Source organism: Amphiprion ocellaris, chromosome 10 (genome assembly GCF_022539595.1).
Source record: "Amphiprion ocellaris isolate individual 3 ecotype Okinawa chromosome 10, ASM2253959v1, whole genome shotgun sequence".
In the NCBI taxonomy this organism is placed as follows: Eukaryota; Metazoa; Chordata; class Actinopteri; family Pomacentridae; genus Amphiprion; species Amphiprion ocellaris.
In genome coordinates, this window is record NC_072775.1 from 7893361 (window position 1) to 7916719 (window position 23359).

The 23359-nt window shown below is 39.1% G+C and overlaps 1 protein-coding gene across 2 annotated transcripts; it reads left to right on the forward strand.

Annotated features, from left to right (window-relative positions):
• Positions 1-1399: 1399 nt before the first annotated feature.
• On the forward strand, positions 1400-17438 carry LOC111577981 (CTD small phosphatase-like protein). Of its 2 annotated transcripts, XM_023284531.3 has the most exons (8): positions 1405-2226; positions 8562-8719; positions 8947-8979; positions 10012-10113; positions 10956-11012; positions 11469-11561; positions 12133-12318; positions 14487-17438. In XM_023284531.3, exons 1-8 carry the CDS (start codon positions 2151-2153, stop codon positions 14610-14612), a joined length of 831 nt encoding a protein of 276 aa, XP_023140299.1. In that variant the 5' UTR covers positions 1405-2150; the 3' UTR covers positions 14613-17438. The 2 variants fall into 2 exon arrangements, with proteins under 2 accessions (XP_023140300.1, XP_023140299.1); XM_023284532.3 differs by lacking the exon at positions 8947-8979 and having other exon boundaries at positions 1400-2226.
• Positions 17439-23359: the final 5921 nt, after the last annotated feature.

Sequence of the window (23359 nt, forward strand, 5' to 3'; positions counted from 1 at the left end):
CGGACCCTAACAAGTTAATACTTATACCTAATGTCGAGTGTCTTACTATTTAATTCTTGCCTTATTCTAGATTACTTATTTTTATTTCAATAATGTATATATTGTATTGCTTTCTACTTGCATTTCTTATGTTGTGCCATTTGCTTTTTCTGAGTAATATCTGGCACAAGAATTTTCTTTGGGATTAATAAAGTCTCTTAAAAATATGAGTTTTTTGAAAAAGGCAAAATCTACATTACATAAAATAAGCAGCATGCAAAAATGTGGAAAAATTTATCATATAAAAGAAACTGCTTGCATATATAAATGCTCAAAATAAATAAAATAGACAAATATCTATTGAAATGTATGGAACACTCTCAGAATATATGCAACATATGAAGAGAAATAAAAATATGGATTCCCATCCACTCCATACTGGGGCTGGTGTACATTATTTTTGTGATACAAATGCAACATTCAAGACCTTTATTTATCACAAACACAATTACACATAGCATAATGCGCCATGAAATGCATTGTGCACCTGTTCCAGACCGAAACAATAACAATAATAAGAATAAAGAATGAAAACATACAAGAAATGCAGCCTGGTTTATTATTTTACCTAGTTATAGAAATTTATCTGCACCTTCTTAGGTCTTATGTCATTTGCACATTCTGTCACTCTTGATTTTTTTCTATATAATATTTTTTTTATATATATATATATATATTTTTTATCTTATTTTATTGTACCTTCACTTTGTACCTTAGTTTCTGTGTTGTCTTATTGTTTACCCTCCTTTATTGGATATCCATGCTGTTGTAACAACTTAACCCTCGTGTCGTCCTGCGGGTCAAAATTGACCCGTTTTAACATTTGAAAATGTGTGTATGTGTGTGTGTGTGTGTGGGGGGGGGGGGGGGGGGGGGTATTTTCACAGTGAAATTTCTGATGCCCACATTTTCAACATTTTTGGGAAATCTTTGAAAATTTTTTGGTGGAAAAAAAGAAATGTTAAAAATGTTTTTAAGAACATTCACAAAAAAAATCAACCAAAATCCAGCAAATTTTTTTTCAGAAATTTGGGGATTTGTTTTCTGAATTTCTGAATTTTTTTTCAGACAAGGAAACAATATTTATTGGTGCCCGTAAATGAGGACAACAGGAGGGTTAATTTCCCTAGGAGGCTTAATAAAGTGTCTCTTTCAAGCATTTTCCTATTTTAAACACGAGGTGGCGCTCTCGGTTTGTCAGAAATCCTCCACCAGGCTAATGAAACACACCGAGGGCTTTTGGATAAACATCAAGTATTTGCTTGGTCTGTTGTTTGCCAGGCAGCATGTGAGATCCACAGCAGGGCTTCATATACCTCACACAGCTACACCACGTGTGTTATATTATATGGATGTGTTTTAATGCTAATAATAACGAGCTGCGTGCCGCCAGCAGTAATTACAGAGCAGGGGAAGCCTGAGAAAGCCGCGTCCAGCCAGCTGCATGGGTTGAGCAATGTAGTGCGGCGAGTTTGTGCTGCTGCCTGACAGAATCCATCAGAGAAACAAACCGCCCCCTCCCTCTCCGAGTGCCCCCGCTTCAGATGCAACTCAAAATACATGAAGCCTCCATGTTGCACAGGGAATGTAGGGCCGCTGGATATGAACCGTTTGCCTGAAAGTGTCCGACAACTTCACCGTTAAACTACTTGCCGCACGTTTATGGACGAGAACAACCATCCGACGGGCTTCCTAGTGTTTTCAGCGCTGTTCCAGACACGGCCTCACATTTTGGATGATCCGAGCTTCACGGCTAACTCGCTAACCCGAGCTACCTGCTAACTTCACTTAGTCGCTTTTTTAAATTTTTTATTTCTATTATTTTTTCTTTAGCCGCACACGCTGTCGGTGTTTGCCCACAAACGGACTTGTTCGTAGCGATGATATTTTTGGGAAAGCCATAAATGACAGCCAGTCACTGGCTTCCCTTCACCACCGTGCTAGTTGGCTGGCTACCACCGCTGCCACAACACTTCGCCTCGGACGGTTTCCTGGCTTTGTGGGCTAGCTGCTCATCCTAAACGGCTAGCTAACGGCAGCTAGCAAACGAAGCAAGCGCGCTAGTACGAATAACATTGTGGGAAACAAAACGGGAATATCCACTCGTCTAAATGGACCACATGTCCATAATAACCCAAGTTTCCAACCCGAAGGAGGAGGAAATAATATCCTTTAACCAGGAAAAAGGTAAGGAAAAGTCAATTAACGATGGAGAACTAATGCTAGCTGGCTAACTACTTTTCTCAACTGACGTTAGCTTTTATTCGCGCTTGCTAGCTGTTGTAGTAGTTGAGGACACTGGTTGCCTGCGTGTGCCACCTATCAAAACATGGGAACGTAACTTGTGTTGGTCATTAAACTCTTTAACACGCAACAAGTTTATGAGAGAGGCCTTGCCCTGAATAAGTTATCCAACTAGCCTGACGTTTGTTTGCTGCGTGTTCAGTATGAGGAGCGCTGCAGCGTGCTTTTATCACATTAATATTAGCTAAATCAACATGATCAGACTTGTCAAACAGTAACTACCTGTCCACGACAATTTAAGACCAAATACCCTGAGCCTTTGCTTCCAAATATTTGCATTGTACACTCTTCCTTTTGTGTTTCGACTACAAAAGTGATTTGACAGGTGATTCACTGCATGAATCACAACCGCAAGAAGCTAAAAAGTTGATGGTGGTTTGCTCTTCAGGATAGAAGTTCTTCAGGACGAAGCGAGTGTGAGGTTAGAGGAGAAGTGTCTGCTGTCAGTCATGTTGGATGTAGAATTTCAAGCAAATTAGCACAGTGTTTTGTCATCAAACATGTCGCAAAGCCTTAGATCAGCTCATTAGATGCATAAATCGACATTGCTGGCTGTTTTTGTCTGTGTTGTCAACATTGAGGCTCTCTGATCTCATATTATTGTGCGAATTAGCCGTTTTGTCTATTACTCCATAAACGGGACCAATTAACATAGTAATTTCTTAGTTTTAGCACCAGTAAATTTCCTTTTCACCTCAAATACAGTCCTCATTTTGATTCTCAGGCATTGTTTATTATTTATGTCTCCAATCTCACTTTAGCATAATCTGCAGTTGAGGTCGTGTTTTTTCTTTAAGTCCTGATCTGCTAATATCCATTCATTCTCATTCCTGGGACACTTGAACACTTTCCGGGTCACCCTGGTCCACGGGGTGTGTATCAGTATCACATCTCAAACCTAACTTTTCAGACCATCAGTAATGTGAGAACTTAAGTCTTTCAAGCACAATGCGTTTTCCTCTGAGGGTACAAAGATGTCCTTCAGTAACTACTATAGATCCTATGTGACTTGAATATGTGTGAGCGTCATGGGGGATTATCATTGCAGGTATGTGGGAGTTGAGGGGGATTATTACTGCAGGTGGAGGGTGACTTAGACAATAGCAATATATGGCAGTAAAAATGGGCAGACGTCTCTACAGCGATAAGCAGGTTAAAAATAGCTTTATATCTCAATGAAATAATCATCAAGATGTGGTTAGTTATGCTGATATTATTACGCAGTTATTTGCATTTTATGAATAGCAATTTGGTGCTTGGAGGTTCTGTTACTGCACTGGAAAAAAGAAATGTGAAGTCATGTAGGGTCACTGAGTACTTAAATGATTCGTCAGTTAAGTGGTTAGTAAGTAGGAAAGTTCATCTGCTAATAGTTAAAATTAAATTCTAAGAATGGCGTGAGTCTTTTCCTGCATAAATGCCAGACAGTGTGAGCTTTGTCCTCATAAAAGCAGAACTTGGTTCTTTCCGTAGTTTTTTGTAAATTTATTTTTGGCTCTTGATTGGTGACTATAAGCAAATCTTTAAAAAAAAACAAATGGCATCATTTGGGGCTATGATGTATATAGCTCCTTATTTATAGTCTTAGTGATAAATTGAAAGACTTACAATTTGGTATTTTTATTTAGCAAGCAAGTAACTGTGTAGAAAAATATATGCTTTGTTGTCTTAAGCTCAGGATTCGTGTAGCTAGTCATAGTAGATCTTAAAACTTTAATCATGGCAAAGTATTCATAAATTATTTTTAAAATTGACTGTGTGATGACTACCATAGGTCATAAAATTACTGCGCTCTTATGGTATCCATTGTAGCATGATCTCAAGTAGTTTACCAGCACAGGAGTTTAGGTAGCAATACACACTCACAAAGTAGGAATTCACTGTTATGCATTCGATTTCTGCAAGGAAATAACACCTAATGTTAGCCTGAGTAAGAGAATGTGTCAAGCAGGACAAAATTAAATTACAGGTCAAAGTAGAGCCTTGATGTTGGAGTATGTTTCCTACCTCTTCTTTTTGTCTTAAGAATGAGTCATACAGAATTCTTTCCTCGGGGCTAAGTCAAATATTGCCATCAATTCTATAGCCAAGGCCGATCCTCCCGTTTCTTCTCAACATTTTGAAATTGGCAACATTTGAGTGTGAGGTACATAGTGATGCACATACATATAGAACAGATTCAGACACATGACTTTGAAAAGAGAAAAAAGATTATTTTTTAATTTAACATATTATATTTCTGCACAGTCTGTCGGACTCAGATGATGTGTCAGGCTCCTTTGCTTTTTTTCCCTGACTGTAATACATAGTCAGTGATTGATTTGACTGTCCGTTATAAATTGTAAATCATCCAACTTGAAGTCCATCCCACCAGCTGTCCCGCAGGAATTTAATAGGTAGTCTACCATTGCTTGAACAGGCTCCAGACTGTCTGGACAAAAATTGACCACCTTTGCTCGTGGTGTTCTTCGAATGGCTGTCTTACAACATGTGCCTGCCTTTGGCTCTGGTATCCTATATATAGACTGGCTGCCCTGTTGGCCAGGGCACCACTGACCTCAGGCCAAGTATAACTACATACAAAGATGACAATGATCATTTTCTTGACTCTCACAGATATTCTAGACTTCGTTTAGAAAACACAGAGTTAAAAAATAAAAAGGCTACCAAGCAATCTTGGAGGGTTTTGTTGGGATTTTGAAGGGTGTTAGCTGTTTCAACTATGTAAAGCCACCACTCTGTTGAGATTGTTTGCATTGGGATATTATTTAATTAATGCATCTGTGAAATTGATGGATCCCTCTTACTTGATCCATCCTTTATAATAAATATTCTGATATAGTCATGTGTGGTGACATTCTTCTAGTTTACCTCATGGGGTTTGATGTCAGCGACCTAACGACCTCTTGAACACATTAAGCATCTTTACATAGGAAAAAGTAAGCATCAAATATATTGAAAGTTAATTTGTGTAGCACATTTCATATGCAAAGTCAATTTAATGTGCTTTAAATAGCATATTAAAATGTTCACAAAGAAACAAAAATATCATAAAACATTCAAATTCAAGTAATTGAAATGACAAATATATCTGAATTTTAAATTGAACATTTTATGTTTAATTTATAAAAGGCTTTAATTTATACTGTTAATAATACAGAAATGTATGTTTCCATATTATTTACCAATAATCTCCCAAATTTCAGTAATGTTGTAATTTTCAGGTGTTCAGGGTTAAGGAAATTAATCAAAGCACTAGTTTTGTTTTTTAACTACAGTAAGTTCCACTTTTGGATGGTGTTTGTTTTTTGGACAAGCTTTTGGTGATGTTGGAATTATGTTTCTTGTACCTTTAAAGTTATTATAAGTTTACATTAGTTGTGGAGGCTGAGACTTGGTAATGGTTCACAACGAGATCTGATAGCTGTTTTGCAGACGCAACAGCATTCATAAACCTTCTTCAAACTTGGTAACATGTTATGTTTTGAGGTTAAAAAACTATGTATTTGTAGTAATGTCTCTGGCAACAACTGTTTCCATCAAGTCTGTAGATTGTGTTCTTTACAGTGTATGAGATTTTAAAATACAAATCTTTTCTTACTTTTAATGTAACACTCTGTTTTAGAACAAGATCTTTATCCTTTGGTCCTCTGGCATTATTTCCATTTATTCTCACAGCTTTTCTCATTGATGGGAGACGTTTCTTCATCATTTGCAGATTTACTTTGCAGATTTTTTTTTCTAGAGATTAATGTAGCTTAACTTCAACAGTGAGTGTATATACTGAACATATTCAACTGTAGAAAATTAGTAGACTGAAAGAGTTTTCATATTATTTTGACAGATGGTCAGTGCATCACCTAGAACAAATAGAAAGCTTTAAGATTGCACTGCACTGCTTGCAGCAGGTAATGTGAGAGTGATGATGCTTCTCACTGTGCTGGACTAGGCCTTAGCCTGAGCTATATGATGTGTCAACAATCACAAACCCACCTATGAGTTCAGAACTGTGCATACACTCCTCAGGTAGAGACTGGTGAGTGATTCTTCGGACACTTTTCTTGCTCAGACCCTTGTTGAAAGCTGTTGTCACACCTACTTTATTAATGAATGATGTGTTCTTACCGTTGTACTACCCAGAGCCAGATGTGCTGAAAGACATCAGACCAATTAGAACAACACAGTGAATATTTTTCCAATAAACAGTTGTTATTTTGAGGGAATGTGTTATGAGAAGGATATGACTAAAGACATTGAACTTTTAATTATTTATTTGAGGAAGTTCACCTTCTCATTGCCGAATTATAACCCTCCATTCACCCCAGGTCAGCGATGTATTTGAGACCCAGTCCTGTGCTGTGTATGACTCAGTCATCCTGGGAAATTTCTGAGGATCTTTGTGCTGGGATCATACTGCAACTGGTAGTAGTGATGAGTCACAGGAAGCTGCCTCACTGTCCCAGTTTTACACAGCAGCGCTAATACAGAGCTGAAATGAAAAGACAAAGTCCAGTTTAATAAAGAAACAGAAGTGGTGTGGTGCTGATCGGGTTATTTTTAGGTTTTAACAACGCTTCATATGTCTAGTATGATTATCTTGCAGTGTTGCACTCTAACTAAAGCAAGGACAACACAGAAAACATATGTATTTGTTGATGTCAATGCGCCTTTTGAGTGTTTTTTCAAAATTCCTGAAAGAATGGATTCTATATTTTCATGCTGGTGAACTAATCTCTAAAGCAGTTTGTTGCTTTTGTGGTGGTTGTAGTGTTGCGTAAATGTTTGGTATTTTCCAGTGGATTTCAGCCTGTTATGTTCTGGAACTATTGGGTAGTATCATGAATTTTGTGTGCTTTAGCAGCAAGTGGCTCAGAATAGTCACCGAATTCTTTTTTTTTTTAAATGCTATTTCCTTGTTGGTGGATGCATATTGTACTTAACTTGTCTTGGAGTCAAGGAGCATATGCCACTGATAAGATATATCCTAAATACCCAGCACAGCATGCCCTTGCTTGACAGGCTGTAATTAACGTTACTGGAAGTCAGTGATGGAGGGAGAAGACAGATTGGGGAGTGCAGAAAGTGTTTGATGTAGCTGTGATATACTGTTAGTCTGTCAATGCCAGATACTTCTGGTGTGATGCTGCTGCTTAATATTTTACCTGGAAGATATAGAACTGAAGTATTCTTGTAAAACTAATTGTGTGGTTCCTCCGCCGTATGCCCTTGCAATTAATGATCAGAGACTCTGGCGTATTATTTTGAGAATCAGTAAATATATGCTTGACAATATATGCTTGAATATTGTAGCAATAATTCTGATATTCGTAAGAGCTGTCTAAAGTCTGTTATGTTTCCTATGAAAAATCTTTAATGGATATTTATCTAAGGTCAGGACTATTGAATGACACAATATCAAGATGCCAAAAGACATGACATAATGCTATTTGTTCTTCACTGGTCTTCAGTTGCAACAGCATTCTGGTGGGGTGGCGCAGGGGGACTAATGGGTGGAGAGGAATGCAGCCTTGTATAGGCTCTATGGAGTCTGAGGGCCTCCCACCTCCTCCCTGTCCTCCTCCTCTCTTGTGCATGTCCAGGCTGCTTCAGTCACTCACCTGCCAGCTGTAACGTGGGAGGGAAATGTAAGCAAGCTTTCAAAATGGAGGCTTCTAGGCCAATCAGGTGACAGGAGCCACAACAGTGAAAAAAGGAGGAGGGAGGAGCATGCAGCTTCCAACTTGTCACTATTAATAAAAGCTCAGTGTCTGATTTAGGCTTGCTTCGTAGTCCTGGTATGAGAGGCGATTTGCAATCGGAGCAGAGCGTGCTCAGAACTGTCACTGTGTGTGACTGATGAAGTCACCCGGCTAGCCAAGTTATTTTCTGATCAGTGGTTCTGCCAGCGCCAGTCAACAAAACCAGCGCTAATGCCATTTAATCACACTGTCAAAGCCTTACCTATTGTTGTGATTCAGTGTAGCTCACACCACGTTGGTCACTTAGGAAAATTGTGATGAACACATAACAGTTTGTTCCCAGTTATTCAAGCAGCATTCACACCTTGGCATGCAAATAACCAAATGTAAATGCTTCACAGCTTTCCGCCTGCTGCGTTTTTTTTTTTTTTTTTTTGTTTTTTTTTTATGACAGAACATCAATTTGCATATCCACTTGTTCACCCTCCGTTCTTCCACCCCCTCCTGTTATTTTGACAGCATCCCAGTCAAACAGCAGCCTAAAGAAGCAGAGGAGCCGGGGCATCTTCAGCACATTCTTCTGCTGCTTCCGCAACTACAATGTAGAGCCGCCAGCCGCCAACACCAACACCAGCTCCCTGCCTCCACCTGTTGAGGAGAATGGATCACCTCCCAAGGTAAGCAGATGCTCCACTGAACACCTGCCAGTCGTCCTGCTTTGGACTGCAGAAATATTAGTCTGCAAATGTTTTTTTTATCTGTTGTAAACTGTCTTTTTGTGTGAATAGTGTTTTCTCTTTGTTTTTATCTCTGTGGACCCTTTGTTTTTTTCTCTGTTTTTGTTCTTCTTCCTACCCCTCACCCTGTTTTTGTATGTGCCTGTCTTATCTCTCTTGTGTTGTAGTGTGACCAGGTCGAGGTCATCCCTGTCCCTAGTGTATGTATTGCCTTTTTTCTTTTCCTTTGCATGCAGGCTGAGTGGGCTGGTGCTGGCAGATCCTGTCTGTGTGGGTTCCAGCACTCCTCAGAGAGCTCTAGCTCTGCTACTGTACTGCGGCTCATTTTCAGCCGATCATAGCACTGGCTGTGTGGAAGGTGTATGCGCACCTATGGGTTTAAATGATGTCTCAGTGCTTGATCTGCTTGAGTGACACTTGGTGGTTGGTATGCATCCAAAAATACTGTGACACTAACTGTCTAACATTTTAAGTGGTTCTATTATTCACCTCGGGAGCTTCCATGCAAGAAATAAATCTGTTGTGTTACTTATCCATGCAGTTGAGCAATGTTGAGAGTAAGGATTTAACTCTTCACTACCTCCTGGTGTTTTGGTTTGCATCCTCTACTAAGGGGGGAAACTGACTAATCCTGTCACTCAAGGAAAGAATTAGGTGTGATCTGTTCATCTGTGGCCTCAACAAGGATGTAACAACTTTTCAGATACATCCAATTTTAATACAGCAATGCACTGAGGCATAATTTCCATGTCAGTTTATGCTGTCAAATTCACATATACATTTTCAAACGTATCAGGTTTAAGTTTGAGTATTCACATTGAAAATAAGACTGCTTTACTGCAGCAGCTAACCTTTGCATGGCCTTCGTCTGTAAGAATGTGTGAAGTTTCATTTAATCTCCAGAGATGTGACAAAAATCTAAGGGGAATTACGGAAGCATTGCTGTCTCAAGTCTTGGGCTGTTGCAATCCACTGATGAGGAATTTTCGAGGGTTTCATTTTGATGCTTTGGGCCCATTAAACACATTATTCTACAAATGGCTTGATTTCAGTTTGATTGCTCCCCCGAAAATGCTTCTTCCTAACATGGTTTTGGCTTATTTTTGCTCAGCCTTAGACATTACTTTATGCAGAGTATATACTGTCTTTCTCTTTGTCTCTGCCTGTCCTCTCTCGTAAACTTTCACTTTCCCTCAGTATATGTGACATTATCTGCCTCGTCCTCCCCACAGCCACCAGCCAAATACCTCCTTCCAGAGATGAAAATATCCGACTATGGCAAAAAGTGTGTGGTAATTGACTTGGATGAAACACTGGTCCACAGCTCATTTAAGGTAAGAGGTTTGCTATTGATGTTCTGTGAAGTAGTTACCCACACAGTGTATGTGTGAGTGGGGTAGCACTTTTCATTTTTGAATTATGTAATCATCAGTACCTTGACAGTCCTAATTTGTTTCCTTAAAAGTAACAAGTGGATTATCCTTGTGTATTTACCTACATCACTGTAAACTATAGTAAGCCTTGTAGTGAGAGTAAAAAATATTCTATAATTATCTTAACCTTTTAAATCCAGAGCTCATCCAGTAGTATGCAGGAAGGCAGAGCTGTGTTGAATCCATTAGATCACTGTGTAAACAGCAATGAAAGGAGCAGGTGGTGGAGGATGTGCTGTAGTAAAAACAAGGGCAATAATACAGGACTGATTGTGCCTTCACAACAAGTGCAGGATTGTAATCGGAAAGGCAGAGTACGAGGCTGATGATGGTCACCAGCTGCTGTTAGTGCAGCATCTCCTTTAGCCTTAACAACCATTATCATGTGTAAAAGTTTTCTGAAGTGCAGCAGATGTAAGAATATCTTGTGTCTGGAGCTAATTCTGCTCCTGTTTATCTTTCCCCCATTGTAACCTCAACTTGACCTTTGTTGGTCCAGTTCTGTCTGAAGACAAACACTTTATTGTATGTTGTGTTGAGTTAGTCCAGAGGCTACGAAAGGAGGGAATCCAAGAGGGGCTGTTTGGGCAAAAATTTCGAGATGTCTTAGTTTCTTCTTCCTGTAGATTTGACAATCTGCTAGTTGAGTTTTAGTTTTATTAGCATGACCTCTGCTGTTCAGTCGAGGTACTACTGCAGCAGTTTAAATGACACCACTATATGTTTTCTGTTTTTTCTCACAGCCCATCAGCAATGCTGATTTCATTGTGCCGGTGGAGATTGATGGTACCGTTCATCAGGTATTGTACATACCTAACAACAATATATTCTTAGTAAACCATTTTAATTGGGGGGGGGGATTCCGTCATGTTCCTTGGAGAAGACCCTGAAGAGAACGACTGTTATCCAGTTCAAGTAATCCAGGATAGGCTGTGTGTATCCTGGTTGGCCTATTCATGATTACTTGCACTGGGTGGCAGCCACTGGGCGAATGGAGGGGGATATCTAAACAGTGAGTGAGATGGTGTCAACGAGCCAAAGATATTTAATAATGCAAGAAATGAATATCAGGGATTCTTTTGTCGCAATTTTGTAAAATGTTGTAACATCATACAGTCTTGTTCTGCTGTAAATGACACTGTGAAAGTTAATCGTCCTCCTCACAGATGTTGTGCTAACAGGGTTTGGCTGACACTCCCTTCAGAATATGTTGTTTTTTTCATTTTTAAACCTAAAGTCTGTGCTCTGTCTTGCAGGTGTATGTGCTGAAAAGACCCCATGTGGATGAGTTTCTTCAAAAGATGGGAGAGCTATTTGAATGTGTGCTCTTCACAGCAAGCCTTGCCAAGGTGTGTTTACATGCGGACATGCTTTCCGCTCTGACACGTGTTTTGGTTACAAACCAAGTGACACATGTGGAACCATGAACAGCACTGATTATGCATTAACTTTCATCTGCTCTTGCTTTCTGGTTTTTCACACTTGCTCTGCTTCGTTCTCCATCTGTCTCATTTGTATCTTAGCCAATAATGCATGGGTAAGTTTAATGAAAGAGACACAGAAACAACCACTCTATGTGACCAGTACTGTTGTAGTGTCAAATATTCCTACGCTGAGCGAAAGTTAGGAGTTGGTGGTGCTTTGTGTAGTGTAGTATTTCCTGATGCATCATTGTTGCTAACGATGACCGACAAGATGCTTTGCCTCCCTTTGGAATAACAGTGTAGCATTTAGTTTTTGCAAGTTGTTCTGTTGGTAGTTGAAGCATGTGAGCAAAAATATGTGTTTCTTTTTCCCTTACCAACATGCAACAGTCAAATTGCTGATTATATTTATGCACTGTTTCAGTTAGTAGTGAAGTGCAGGAAACATTTATTTGTTTTTACAGCAAGTAAACATTTCTCTGTTTGGCTCTAACAGTATGCAGACCCTGTGGCAGACCTGCTAGACCAGTGGGGTGTGTTTCGAGCGCGACTCTTCAGAGAATCGTGCGTCTTTCACAGAGGGAACTACGTAAAAGACCTCAGCCGGCTCGGGCGAGAGCTCAGCAACGTTATCATTGTGGACAATTCACCCGCCTCTTACATTTTCCATCCAGAAAATGCTGTAAGTTCTTCAAATACACAATCAGAACGACATCTCTTTGACAGTGAATTTTTCCTCGTCACTGAGTAGCCTAGACTGCCACTGTATGCTATGCTTGTATGACTCATTTTCTCAGATAATATACGTACTTTTCCTAACATGAAGTCATAATGCTCGACCAAATATTTGTAAAAATTGTTCTTTTTTGAGTATAGTGTTACGTTTTTAGTATATAAGTGTAATTGCATGTGCTTATCTCCTTTCACTGTTCATTTTGTTACTACCCAAAAGGTCACTACACACTGTGCCATTTTCGGCCGTCCCAGACGAAAGATAACAGCCGTGAGAGAATCGTGGAGATATCTTTGGTCTTGGCTCTAAATCCGTGGTCCTACGTCGCACAGTGAGACAGGTTCAAGGACGGCCGTTGTCATGGTCTTGGGACCAAAAACAAACTGCTATAAAATTCTGACTGTCAGAAATTTGGGATGATCGTCTCACAGTGTGACCGCTGCTGCGACCTACGAAAACTAACTAGCCAATAGAAATGCAGTATGAAATGACGTATGGATCAGCGTGACACTGGCGCTAAACCCAAATAGATGATTTGTGGTGACGGTGATGTTTACATGTAGTTTTGTTGGCCAATGACAGATCAGAACAGTAAATGCTAATGTAAAATGCTAGCAGATGCTAACAAGTGCTTACTTCAAGTTCCCTTTGCAAAATTGACATCCCAGATTGGCCTTTCTTTCCGAGCCATGAACTTGTCCATATTCTCCTCCTCCTTTTTTGGGATCTCTCTCCAAACATAAATGTCACAACGGTGAGGGATCCGTTCATGTTTCGCTAGTTTCCCTGTGATTGTAGGAGCTCTGTTTATGCTTTGGTTGTTTTCATGGATGGACGGCGCACACTTATGACGTTTCATTCGTGCGCATTTATGTCGACTCACATACATCATAGGCTGCGATTCAGCTGTGTTTTCATCATGCAATCTGCACAGGGAAACCTTCACGTCATGCCCAAAGATTATCAGATTCATGTCGTACAGTGTAGCAAGCTGTGAACTTAAAAGATTGTTAAAATCGCACAGTGTGCAGACGCCTTCAGAATGTGAACAAGAAGCACAACTTGTGTACAGTGTTTGCACTTTAATGCATTTTTAAAACTTCGATGTGACTCACATTTAACCTGCATCACCACGGTAACGGTTGCTGCACAGCTAACCTGCTCCAGAGGAGGCTCTGTTTAGAGTTTTGGATTAAAATCGGCTTTAGGAGGGGCCATACCTTCACCAATTTGTTTGCTGACAATTACTTACGAGCGATGCATGTTGTGTTTGTTAAATCTGCACACGTGTTGAGCTGTATGTTAGTACTGGCACTGAACGAAGCTGTGCAGTTAGAGCATATAAACTGTCTGAGTTCAGTCGGTGATACAGAAAGTGCAAAAATATATTTTTATGATTGGCCCTGATTTACTCTCATTCCTTTTTTTTTAATCAACTGATACTTCAGAAAATATAGCACAGATGAGAAAATTGACCGGTCTGTGTGTCTTGTTTATTTTAGACGTTCTCCCTTGTTTTATTTTACTTTTAGCTGCATGGTTATTTGGTGTGATGTCGTCTCTCTAATTTTTAAATTCTCTGACTTCTTTGATTTTTAATTTCTAATTTCTAATTTTAACCCTCAATCTTATTCTTTTTTTTTTTTAAGTGCCTGGTTCCTTTGTTGTTTTGATTGCTAATCTAGCTAATTTTTCATTTAATTTATTATAATTTTTGCTATTTATTTTAATTGACTGCTCGGACTTGTCTTTATGCTTTAACTATCAAAGCACTTTGTGAATGCTGTTCTTAGTGATGCTATATATATATATATATATATAAAGTTATTCTTATATATGTATTTATCACAGAAAATATTCAGTCAATTACATTCATTTCTGTCTAATTTGGCCAAAAATTAAAGTTTACATTTTGTAGTAAGTCAGTAACGTTTTGATGGCTCCATATATGTCTGAATACATGACTGACTTTTTTTAACAGCCATTTCTATTAACATTTAATTCTTTCTTTAACCTTCAGGTCTTTTTTTGACAACTATTGTTCTGATGTCAGTGGTAAGTTTAGTGTTGAAAGTCTGACTCATTGGTGACTGTCGGTGGTTCTCTCGTCTCCCCAGGTCCCAGTTCAGTCCTGGTTTGACGACATGAATGACACAGAACTCCTGGACCTGCTGCCTTTCTTTGAGGGACTCAGCAAAGAAGAAGAGGTTTACGGAGTCCTGCAAAATCTGAGAAGCAGGTAGCAGGACACACCGCGGCGCCGCCTGTTGCTCTCCATCCTCCTGTCTGCCGATCTCTGCCCCTTTCTACAGCCACATCTCTCAGACTCAGGCAGATCCTCCCACACTGCGCCCCAAGAGGCCCCTGGAGTCTCACTGTGGAAACCTTCATGTCACCGTGTCTCTGATCTCATCTCCTGGTGACCGGCTGCCTTCTGAGTGCCATCGAACATACAACAATATTTAAATATCCCAGGAGCACTGTGTCTCACAAAAAAACCCACACCAGAAAATGCACAGAGCATCCTAAGTTGATAATATCGGGGACAAAATATTAAGAGGAACGAACTCTGGTCTTTATTTTCAAATCAAGAAAGTTTTACTATTCGGTGAAGTGCTTATTTTAAAACCAAAAAAAATGGAAACATCTCTTTGTCTGAGACTTGTTTTGTGGTACAACACAAAGATTATTGTCCTCATATTGTTGCTATGCAGGCAGTTTCTGGTAGTAGAAAGGACTGTGATTCTCTTTTCTTACTGAATGAAGTGCCTTGTGTGAATGTTGTTTATATGGGGAAATATTTTGTACATGGCATATTTCCAGAGTACGTCAGTCTTTTCACACAGTATGCTTTAAAGTGGACACAGAAGTATCTTTATATAAAAGTTTTACCCCACTTTTTTTGATCATCAAACGCTGGGCAATTGTCTCATAGTATTCTTTATTTTCTCGGTATGCTTGTGCCATTATATAGATGTGACTTTGTTTCTTTCTGCTTTCATTATACGTAGAAATAGTTCATTTGTTTTAGGAAAAGGAGTATGTTTGCAGTTGTGAACTTCACACCCCACCTGCAAGTACAGTAGTTTTTTTCTGTTTGATAATTTGATCTGAAAGCTCTGATAAAACTGTGCCATTTATTTTTCTGTCTCTGTCATGTTACTCCCCTTTTATCTCATTTTATTATTTGCCAAATAAGGAATTTATTTTTTTAACAGGCTTCATATCTTTACCAGGGGTTGAGCTACAACTGTTAAACCTTTAGTAATAAGTATAGCATTATAGGTTGTCTTCTTGTTTTACTCTATGTTTTTAATGTTCACAGATCCTCGTCTGTCATTGGATGGGATGCTTTTAGCCCAGTTTTTTTTTCTCTTCTTTTAATTATTTTTGGCACATAATTGGTGCAGCTTCACCCTTTAGGGGATGATCTTTCTCCGAAATTGGCAAAGGTGTCCTTTTTGTTGTTTCAAAGGGTCTGGGATCTTACAGCAAATAGGGTTGAGTGCCATGTTTTTATTTTTTCATGATGTCTTTAGGGAATAGAGTTTAGTGTTGGATGGAGTTTGAAGTGTTGAAATGGAGCCACTCTCCTTCTGATTTAAACACTTGGGGAGTGTTTTTTTTTTCTTCACAGACTCTTCTTTTTTCTTTTCAAACTGCTGTTCACCTCAGTGCCTACGTTTGAGAGGAGCCCAGCAAACTGAATGCTGCAACATCAGCTACCATGGCAATAACCTTTTTGGGGAGGGAGGGGAGTTTCCATCCCAACTGTTTGGTTTTGAGTGTCTGGAGCACTTGACAAAGCTGGCCAGTGGAGGTTTGTTAACAGTGAGGCTGGTCTGGTTATCACAATTGCATTCAGTGTTAATTAGAAAACCTTCAAATATTCATTTTCACATCATTTGATCCAAAATCTGGACGTGTATAATTTAATCTTTTTTGAATCAAATTCATTTTAAAGTGCTGAAACAACTTGAATGTTGTTCGGTCAGCAGCCATCGACGTCATGTGGTTAACTACAGTAACAGGTTTTGTTGTAGAAGGAAGTAGAACGGACTCCTTCCAAGCCCGCAGATGGGCGCTCAGTCCTGGCCCGTCCACACAGCCCTCCAAATGTTGGGGTCCAGCTCTAAATCCGACACTACCGGGCCACTGCAAACGGACTGTGAAAAACCTCATCATGGCATTGATGCCTTACTGCCTGCGGAGGCACAAAGCAATGCTTCTTCGTTAATTCCAAGGCTGCATCTACGTGTTTGAGCGTTGTCTCTTTAGTATTTTCCTCTGGAGTGTGAAAACGGCTCAGCCATATATGTAGACCGTATGTGGCTCAGGTGGGTGAAACGATAAAATGAAGCTCAGCGGTGCCATCTAGGGATTCAACAAACCTTATTTTATTGCTTGGTTTATGGGTCACGGTGTTACATTTGAAACACCTACACTACTTCATAATTTCCAACTGTTTTTTTCTTTTTTCTTGTTGAAGGGCTGCTGCTCCTTCTGGCGTATTGAAAATGATCCGTCTTTTACATAAGCATTTCTGTTGGTAGTGAGTTCAGCACACGATGATGGTTTCAGTGCAATGTCCTTTTATAAGAAGCGACTCTTCTCAACCTCTCAATGAAATCCTTTCTCTGAAAATGTTCTTTGTATCATTGTGATATTTTTCTACCTACATTTTGTCAGTATTTGGTTTGAAAAGTTGCATATTTACCCATTATATCCAGCTTTTTGTCCCCTCTTTCAGATCTGTAAAGTCCCTCTCTCTTGCCGCTGGTAAGAAATCTGTCAGGTTTCAAGTGTGTGTTTCTCCTTTGTGTACCACCTCACTCATAATCACGTTGATCATTTTGTATTAAGTTTAACACCAAAGTTCTGAAAACACTTCAGTTTAAGTCACTGTGCTTTTTTGGGGGGGTCAGGTTCTTCACTTTTTTTTTTTTTTTTTTTTAAACAAACACTTGTTGGTTCTTGTTGGCTTACTTTGAGCGTTGGCAGCGTGTTGTCATCCTGAGCATCAGTTTTCTTTTGCTTTTGCTTTCCTTAATAAAAAGGCTTCATCAGAACTATTTTGTCATGTCTAATTTCTTGAAACATTTGGCATGGCTCATGAACTAATGCCAAAGATCATCATTTTAGACCGCTGTGATTGAGGATTCTGTTGTCTCTATTTACCCGATTCAATCTGTTTACGCCACAAGTAATGACAGAGTGTTGCTGTGTTTTATTCAGAGAACTTTACAGTCAATTTTATTTATTTTGGCATTAATTTTCTTCCAGACTTGTCACAATAAAGCACACTTTTATTGAGGACTTTTGCTTGTCTTCTGTCAGCAGCCCAACAGCAACTCAGCTGGTTTACGAGTGAATTTAAACACTGGTTTTAAGAGTAAGAAGCTGGTTTCCAGAAATGAAATCATGTTTAGAAATAGTATGTTTTAGCCATAGTTGTTAGACTATAGAAAAATACTTAGAGCTGTTTGTTCCAAAGAGAGACTGACTATATTTTCTGCTATTAGCCTGTATTAAATTACTATAAAATTAGATTACGGTTGTTAAACTGTTGAGTTGTGAGAAGTGGTTACACCCACTGTTCCCTCTAAACTGCGCGCGTGCGCAATTGCGCACTGCTGACGGTCTCCGCGCACAGAAAATCTGCGCTGCGCACAAAAAAAAAATCCAACCTAAATTGTAAATAAAATAAACACGTAACAATTAATTCTGTGGTATTTTTCAGTGTGAGTCAGTGAGTGACCGGTGACTGGCTGCTGCAGCCAATGATGCGATTCACATACGTATTTACCATAGACTGTATATAATGGTATTTACGCAGCTAATCAATGTCAGGCGTCCTTATGTGCAGCCATCGTTGTTCTCATAGATATGAATGAGTAGATAGGACACGCCCCTTTGAGCTACGTGCTACAGCGAGGCTAAGCTAGTGGGAGCAAAGTTTCAGTGCATTCTGTTGATGTAGACGGCGTAAAAACGGAAACAAGAAGTATGCCGTCTCACTGTGCTGCATACAATTACACACTACGTCGTACGATTGAGACAAGGAAACTTGGAATGACTTTTCATAGGTAAGAATAGTTTTTGGCTCTTTTTTCATTATGAAATCTTGTTGAGAGCTTCCAGTCTATGAGAGCTAACTAGTTAGCCACTAGCAAAACACTAAGGCGAGCTAGCAGCTTGACAAGCAAATACCAGACGATTAATAGTAGCTGTAGTATAGTTGTACAAGCAGTAGTAGTAATACTAAAAGTACAAGCAGCAGTAGTATAAAATAGCTGTTAGAGTCATAGAAGTAGTATCAGCATTTGTAATAGTATTACAAGTTGTAGTAGCAGTGCCAGTATCAGCAGTTAATGTACTACCAGTATTACTAGTAGTTGTCACATTGCTATTACTACCACCAATACTACCAATAGTAGTTATAAAGCCTAACTCATATATATCCAGATTACCATCTATGTTCTTCCTCCAAACCCATTTTATGATTGGGATTACAGGCAGTTCTTTAGGACTGCTCTCAAATATTTCAAAAGTTAATAAACAAGGTTATACTTATCAAATTAACTAGCTCTCGTCTCCAGTATGTTGGCTAATTTGGTTCTTTGTACTTAATATATTAGCATGATTTCTTTTTAATATGTTGTGTACAGACTTATTTACTTCTCTGTCTACTTTTCTTACTCCATGTAGGTTTCCCAGAGACTATGGGTTGAGGAGGAATTGGAAGTTTGTCGGCTTAGACCTGGTGTCATTCCATCAGTGTTTAACTTCCCGGCTCATCTTGGAAGAGTACGTGCCAGAAAGACTACAACCAAGCAGCCTTGAGATCTTAGGCAGCGTCTCCCTGAGGTGGGTGTCAACGGTGTTCACGGTCAGGTCTGTGGTAATCCCGTCAAAAAACAAAACAGAAAAAAATCTAGATTATAAATCAACATGTAACCAAAGCACTCTGTGTATAACGCCATAGTATAGGATGTAGTTCAGAAAATGTCAAAGTATAGTATACTTTACTCAAGAATAACATAGTATGGCCTGTAGTTCATAGTATAGCATGTTGGCAAGAAAAAAAAACAAAAGATAGATTATTATGTGGTTCAAAAAGCGCAAAATGATAGGATGTTGCCTAAAATTGTCATGTATGATATGTGGTTCAAAAAATGTCATAGTGCAGTATATTGTCAAAATAGTATGTAATTCAAGAAAACATCAGAGTATAATATGTCATCTAAAAAATGCCATAGAATAATAATTTCATTGCACAAGTAAAAGTATAGTAACTTTTAAAACTGTTCGAATTCTTATATGTTGCTAAAAAAAACAAAAAAAACTAAAACAAAAAAAGTCACAGTAATATGTCAATTAAAAAAGCCTATAGTATAGCGTGTCGCCCAACAAACATCATAGTATAGCATGTCGCTCTAAAAACGTCACAGTATAGCCTTTAGTCCACAGCTGTCAGTAGGTGAGGAGCAATACAAAAACAGTCCAAATGCTGGTTTCCAGAGGGTTAGACGAGAATTTATTTGAAAGAGTAAGTTTACAACAACACAACATGTGAGGGGGTTAAAAACAAATCGGTGTTAGTAAAATAAAAATAAATAAACAGAACTAAAAGTGAACTTCATGTTGACATTGATGGGCATTCCAACCAGGAACAAAGTAAAAGATAATCAATACGAAAAAAAAACTCTTCCTGTTCACCTCTTAAAACCCAAAAACACACCGCAGGAGCACCCTAAACTAAAACTACCAATGGGTTCCCTGTTTTCCTTTGTGAACAATTCAAAGGTCCCTCTCTATCTCCCCACACATCCACCAACCACTGGAACACATCTCCAAAGTTCTGCTGGGCCAGCTCAGCTTCCCCTCAGAAGAAGTTCCACCAGATGAAGGAGCCTTTTGAGAGGCAGCTGGCATCGTGATTGGACTGTACTTTGGTCTGTTCCAATCCAGCTTCAGCTCCAGAGACGGCAGGCGGGACGAGTCAACGGAGGCCTGGTGGACGAAGGCATGCAGCTGAGTACAATCCAGAAAACAACAGAGGAGGAGTGCAGGGCCAGAACACACAGAGTAGCATCGTATGTCTCTTAGAAAACATCATAGTATAGCCTTTGCTATGAAAAAACGCCATCATATACATTGTATATTGTACAAATAACAAGTCAAAGGAAAGAGACATACATTGTAGAATTGTAGTAATTGTGGGCTGACTGATTTACTGATTATCAGTATTTTATTTTTTACTGATTTACGGTAATAAATCAATTTAAAAATGGTGCTACTTTGGCTCTGAGCCTTTATCTACCTGTGGTCGCTCTGTCTTCTGGAGTGATTTGATTGGTTATACGTAACGAATAAAACTCCTTTAACTTAACATCTGTAAACAAAACGAAAACGTATCAACAAAGTTTTCTGTTAGAGTTTGTGTTCTAAGTTTAACTCAAGATTTTAAATACTTTCATTTACTGCAAACGAATATCTACTCCAAATGTCTCACTAATAATCATTATCAGCCTTAAAAACCCACAAAACACCCCTCTATACTCGACCACACTTAGTACAGTCCGGTTCCCCCTTCTATAAATCTGCTTGGAATCTTCCACTTCCTGTTTGTCAAAGTGGCCTTCTACCTGGACAGGTTTTGTTGGAGCTCATGCAACAAACATTTTGGGTAACTGCACTTTAATATGGATGGATGACACTGAATTAGAGTCTGTTTTAATGAGACTGAGTTCAGATGTGTAGCTCTGTCATTAAGTAGTAAATTATTTCTCAGAATTCACAGAGAAAAGTCTGAAATGTTTGCTAGGTTAGTGTCCCACATGTTCTTTGGCTCAGCTAAAGCTAACTCTCTCCAACTTCTGGATCTCTTGAGTTGCTTGTTGTTAAAATATCTTGCTAGAGGTGCTGAACCTCAGAAAGTCTGAGATGTTTGTTCAAAATAAGCTCATTCTCAAGTCTTATCTGAACTGTCCTCTTTTGTTTGAACTTTCCCTAAACTTAGGAGTTAATGACAGAGCAGCACATCCAGGCTCAGTCTCATTTATGTAGAGATTAAACTTCAGTGTCATTTATTGATGTTAAAGTGCAGTTTTTCAAATGTTTGTTGCACATGCTCCTGACCAAACCAGTCCAGGTGGAAGACGATGTGAAGAGAAAGCTCCAGAGGATGAATATCACACATTTACATTGGAAATAAATGTCCTTTAATTAGACATTGTCATGCAAAAGTTGGATTTCCCTTTAATGATCAAATCTTTGTTGAGTGTTTTGTTGATGTTGGTTTCGAAATGTTTTTTGACACTCGGCCCCAAAGATTAAAACCTTCTACGGCTCACAAGCTGCAACAATTCACACATTATCAACTATCTTTCTGACTAAACTAAGATAAAAAGTGAAAAACTGCCTGATTCCTGCATCATGAATGTAAATCTTTTTGGTTTTTATGACAGTAAACTGAATATATTTGGGTTTGACATTTTATAAACCAAAACAAGAAATGAATTACTGGAGAAAACGACAGATTAATGGACAAAGAAAATGTGTTTTCTAACATATATGGCTGAATTACTCCAACATTACAAGATACATACAATTTTAATTCAATTTTATTTATATAACGCCAATTACAGGTCAAATTCTCTCACGACATTTTATTTTTATATTTTTTTGTCATATTTAAAATATGACAAAGTAAGAAATTTAAACCTCTTGACTAATCCAATTTATTATTTAGTTTTTAAGAGACTAATTGACAATTCAAACTTTCTCCACTAAAACTAATAAACATGAGGTCAGATAGAAGGAACAGTTTTAAATACTGCAGTCCCACGACGACAAGAATAAAGTTTGTCAACAAAAAGTAAATCTGCTGGTGGATTCCATTAAAGTCCTAATAAATGATAATAAAGTGTGATACTAAAGGTTTGTGGTGCTAAAAATGTCAAAGTAAAGATATCAAGTTGAACATCTGGATTGAGGTTGATAAAAGTTGACCTTTCATTTATCTGGAGCCGACTCCATGGATTTTATGGATGGTGGTTAAAGACCTGCTCTTCTAGTGGTCTTCCTTCTAGTCGCTGTAAAAAGTCAGTCCATCCTGGCCGACTTCAACACCTCTTCATGACAACTTGTTCTGCCTCCGACCTCGTGGAAACTCAAGAAACTCGGGAAAACCTGTCGAGACTCGAAGAAGTCGTGGAGACTCGAAGAACTCGTCGGGTGGGGGAAGGTGTGGTGGGCGGTGGGGGGAGGTGGGGGAGTAGAGGTGGGAGGCCGCCACCCACCTCCCCACCTACTCTCCGCCCTGACTCCACCCAGACTCCGCCTTGGCTCTGCCCATGTGGTCACTTCAGGAACTACGATGCCAAAGGGACGACGAAATCATTTCTTTTCATCTGATCTGTAGCTCAGTGAGTTAAGGATTTGCCTATGGAGCTGCAGGTCGCTGGTTCAAGACCAGACCCTTCTTAAATTTTCTCAAAATCCTGACAAAGACAAAGAAAGAAAATTGCCAGTGGTGGGTCTTGAACCTGCGACCTTCCAGTTGGTAGTCACTCTTCTTATCCCCTGAGCTACTCGCTCAGATACTAATTCTTCCTTTTTTTGCGCATTTATCATCTATTTTTTGTCGTTTTTGAGGTTTTTTTTAACTTGAGTCTCGACTCGACCGTTTTTCTCAGGAGGTTGGACTTCAGCCTTTGTGCTGGAGGGTTGAACCCTCAATTCCAAGACTTTCCAAAGCCTCCACACCTCCCGAGTCCTCAGGACCTGAGCTTTCAGACAGTCTGAGGGCTGAAATTTTCTAAGTCCCACAGTAGTTCTCTGTTAGTTTGAACCTTCAGGCAGTCTGAGGACTGAAATCGTAAAAGTTTCTCAGTACTTCTCTGTTAGTTTGAACCTTCAGACAGTCTGAGGACTGAAATCTTAAAAGTTCTTGAGTAGTTCTCTGTTAGTTTGAACCTTCAGGCAG

Coding starts and splice junctions, on each gene's coding strand:
- LOC111577981 (XM_023284531.3), top strand. CDS start 2,151: ATGGACCACATGTCCATAATAACCCAAGTTTCCAACCCGAAGGAGGAG. Junction 8,720..8,946: donor AGAATGGATCACCTCCCAAG/GTAAGCAGATGC, acceptor CTTGTGTTGTAG/TGTGACCAGGTCGAGGTCAT. Junction 11,013..11,468: donor TTGATGGTACCGTTCATCAG/GTATTGTACATA, acceptor TCTGTCTTGCAG/GTGTATGTGCTGAAAAGACC.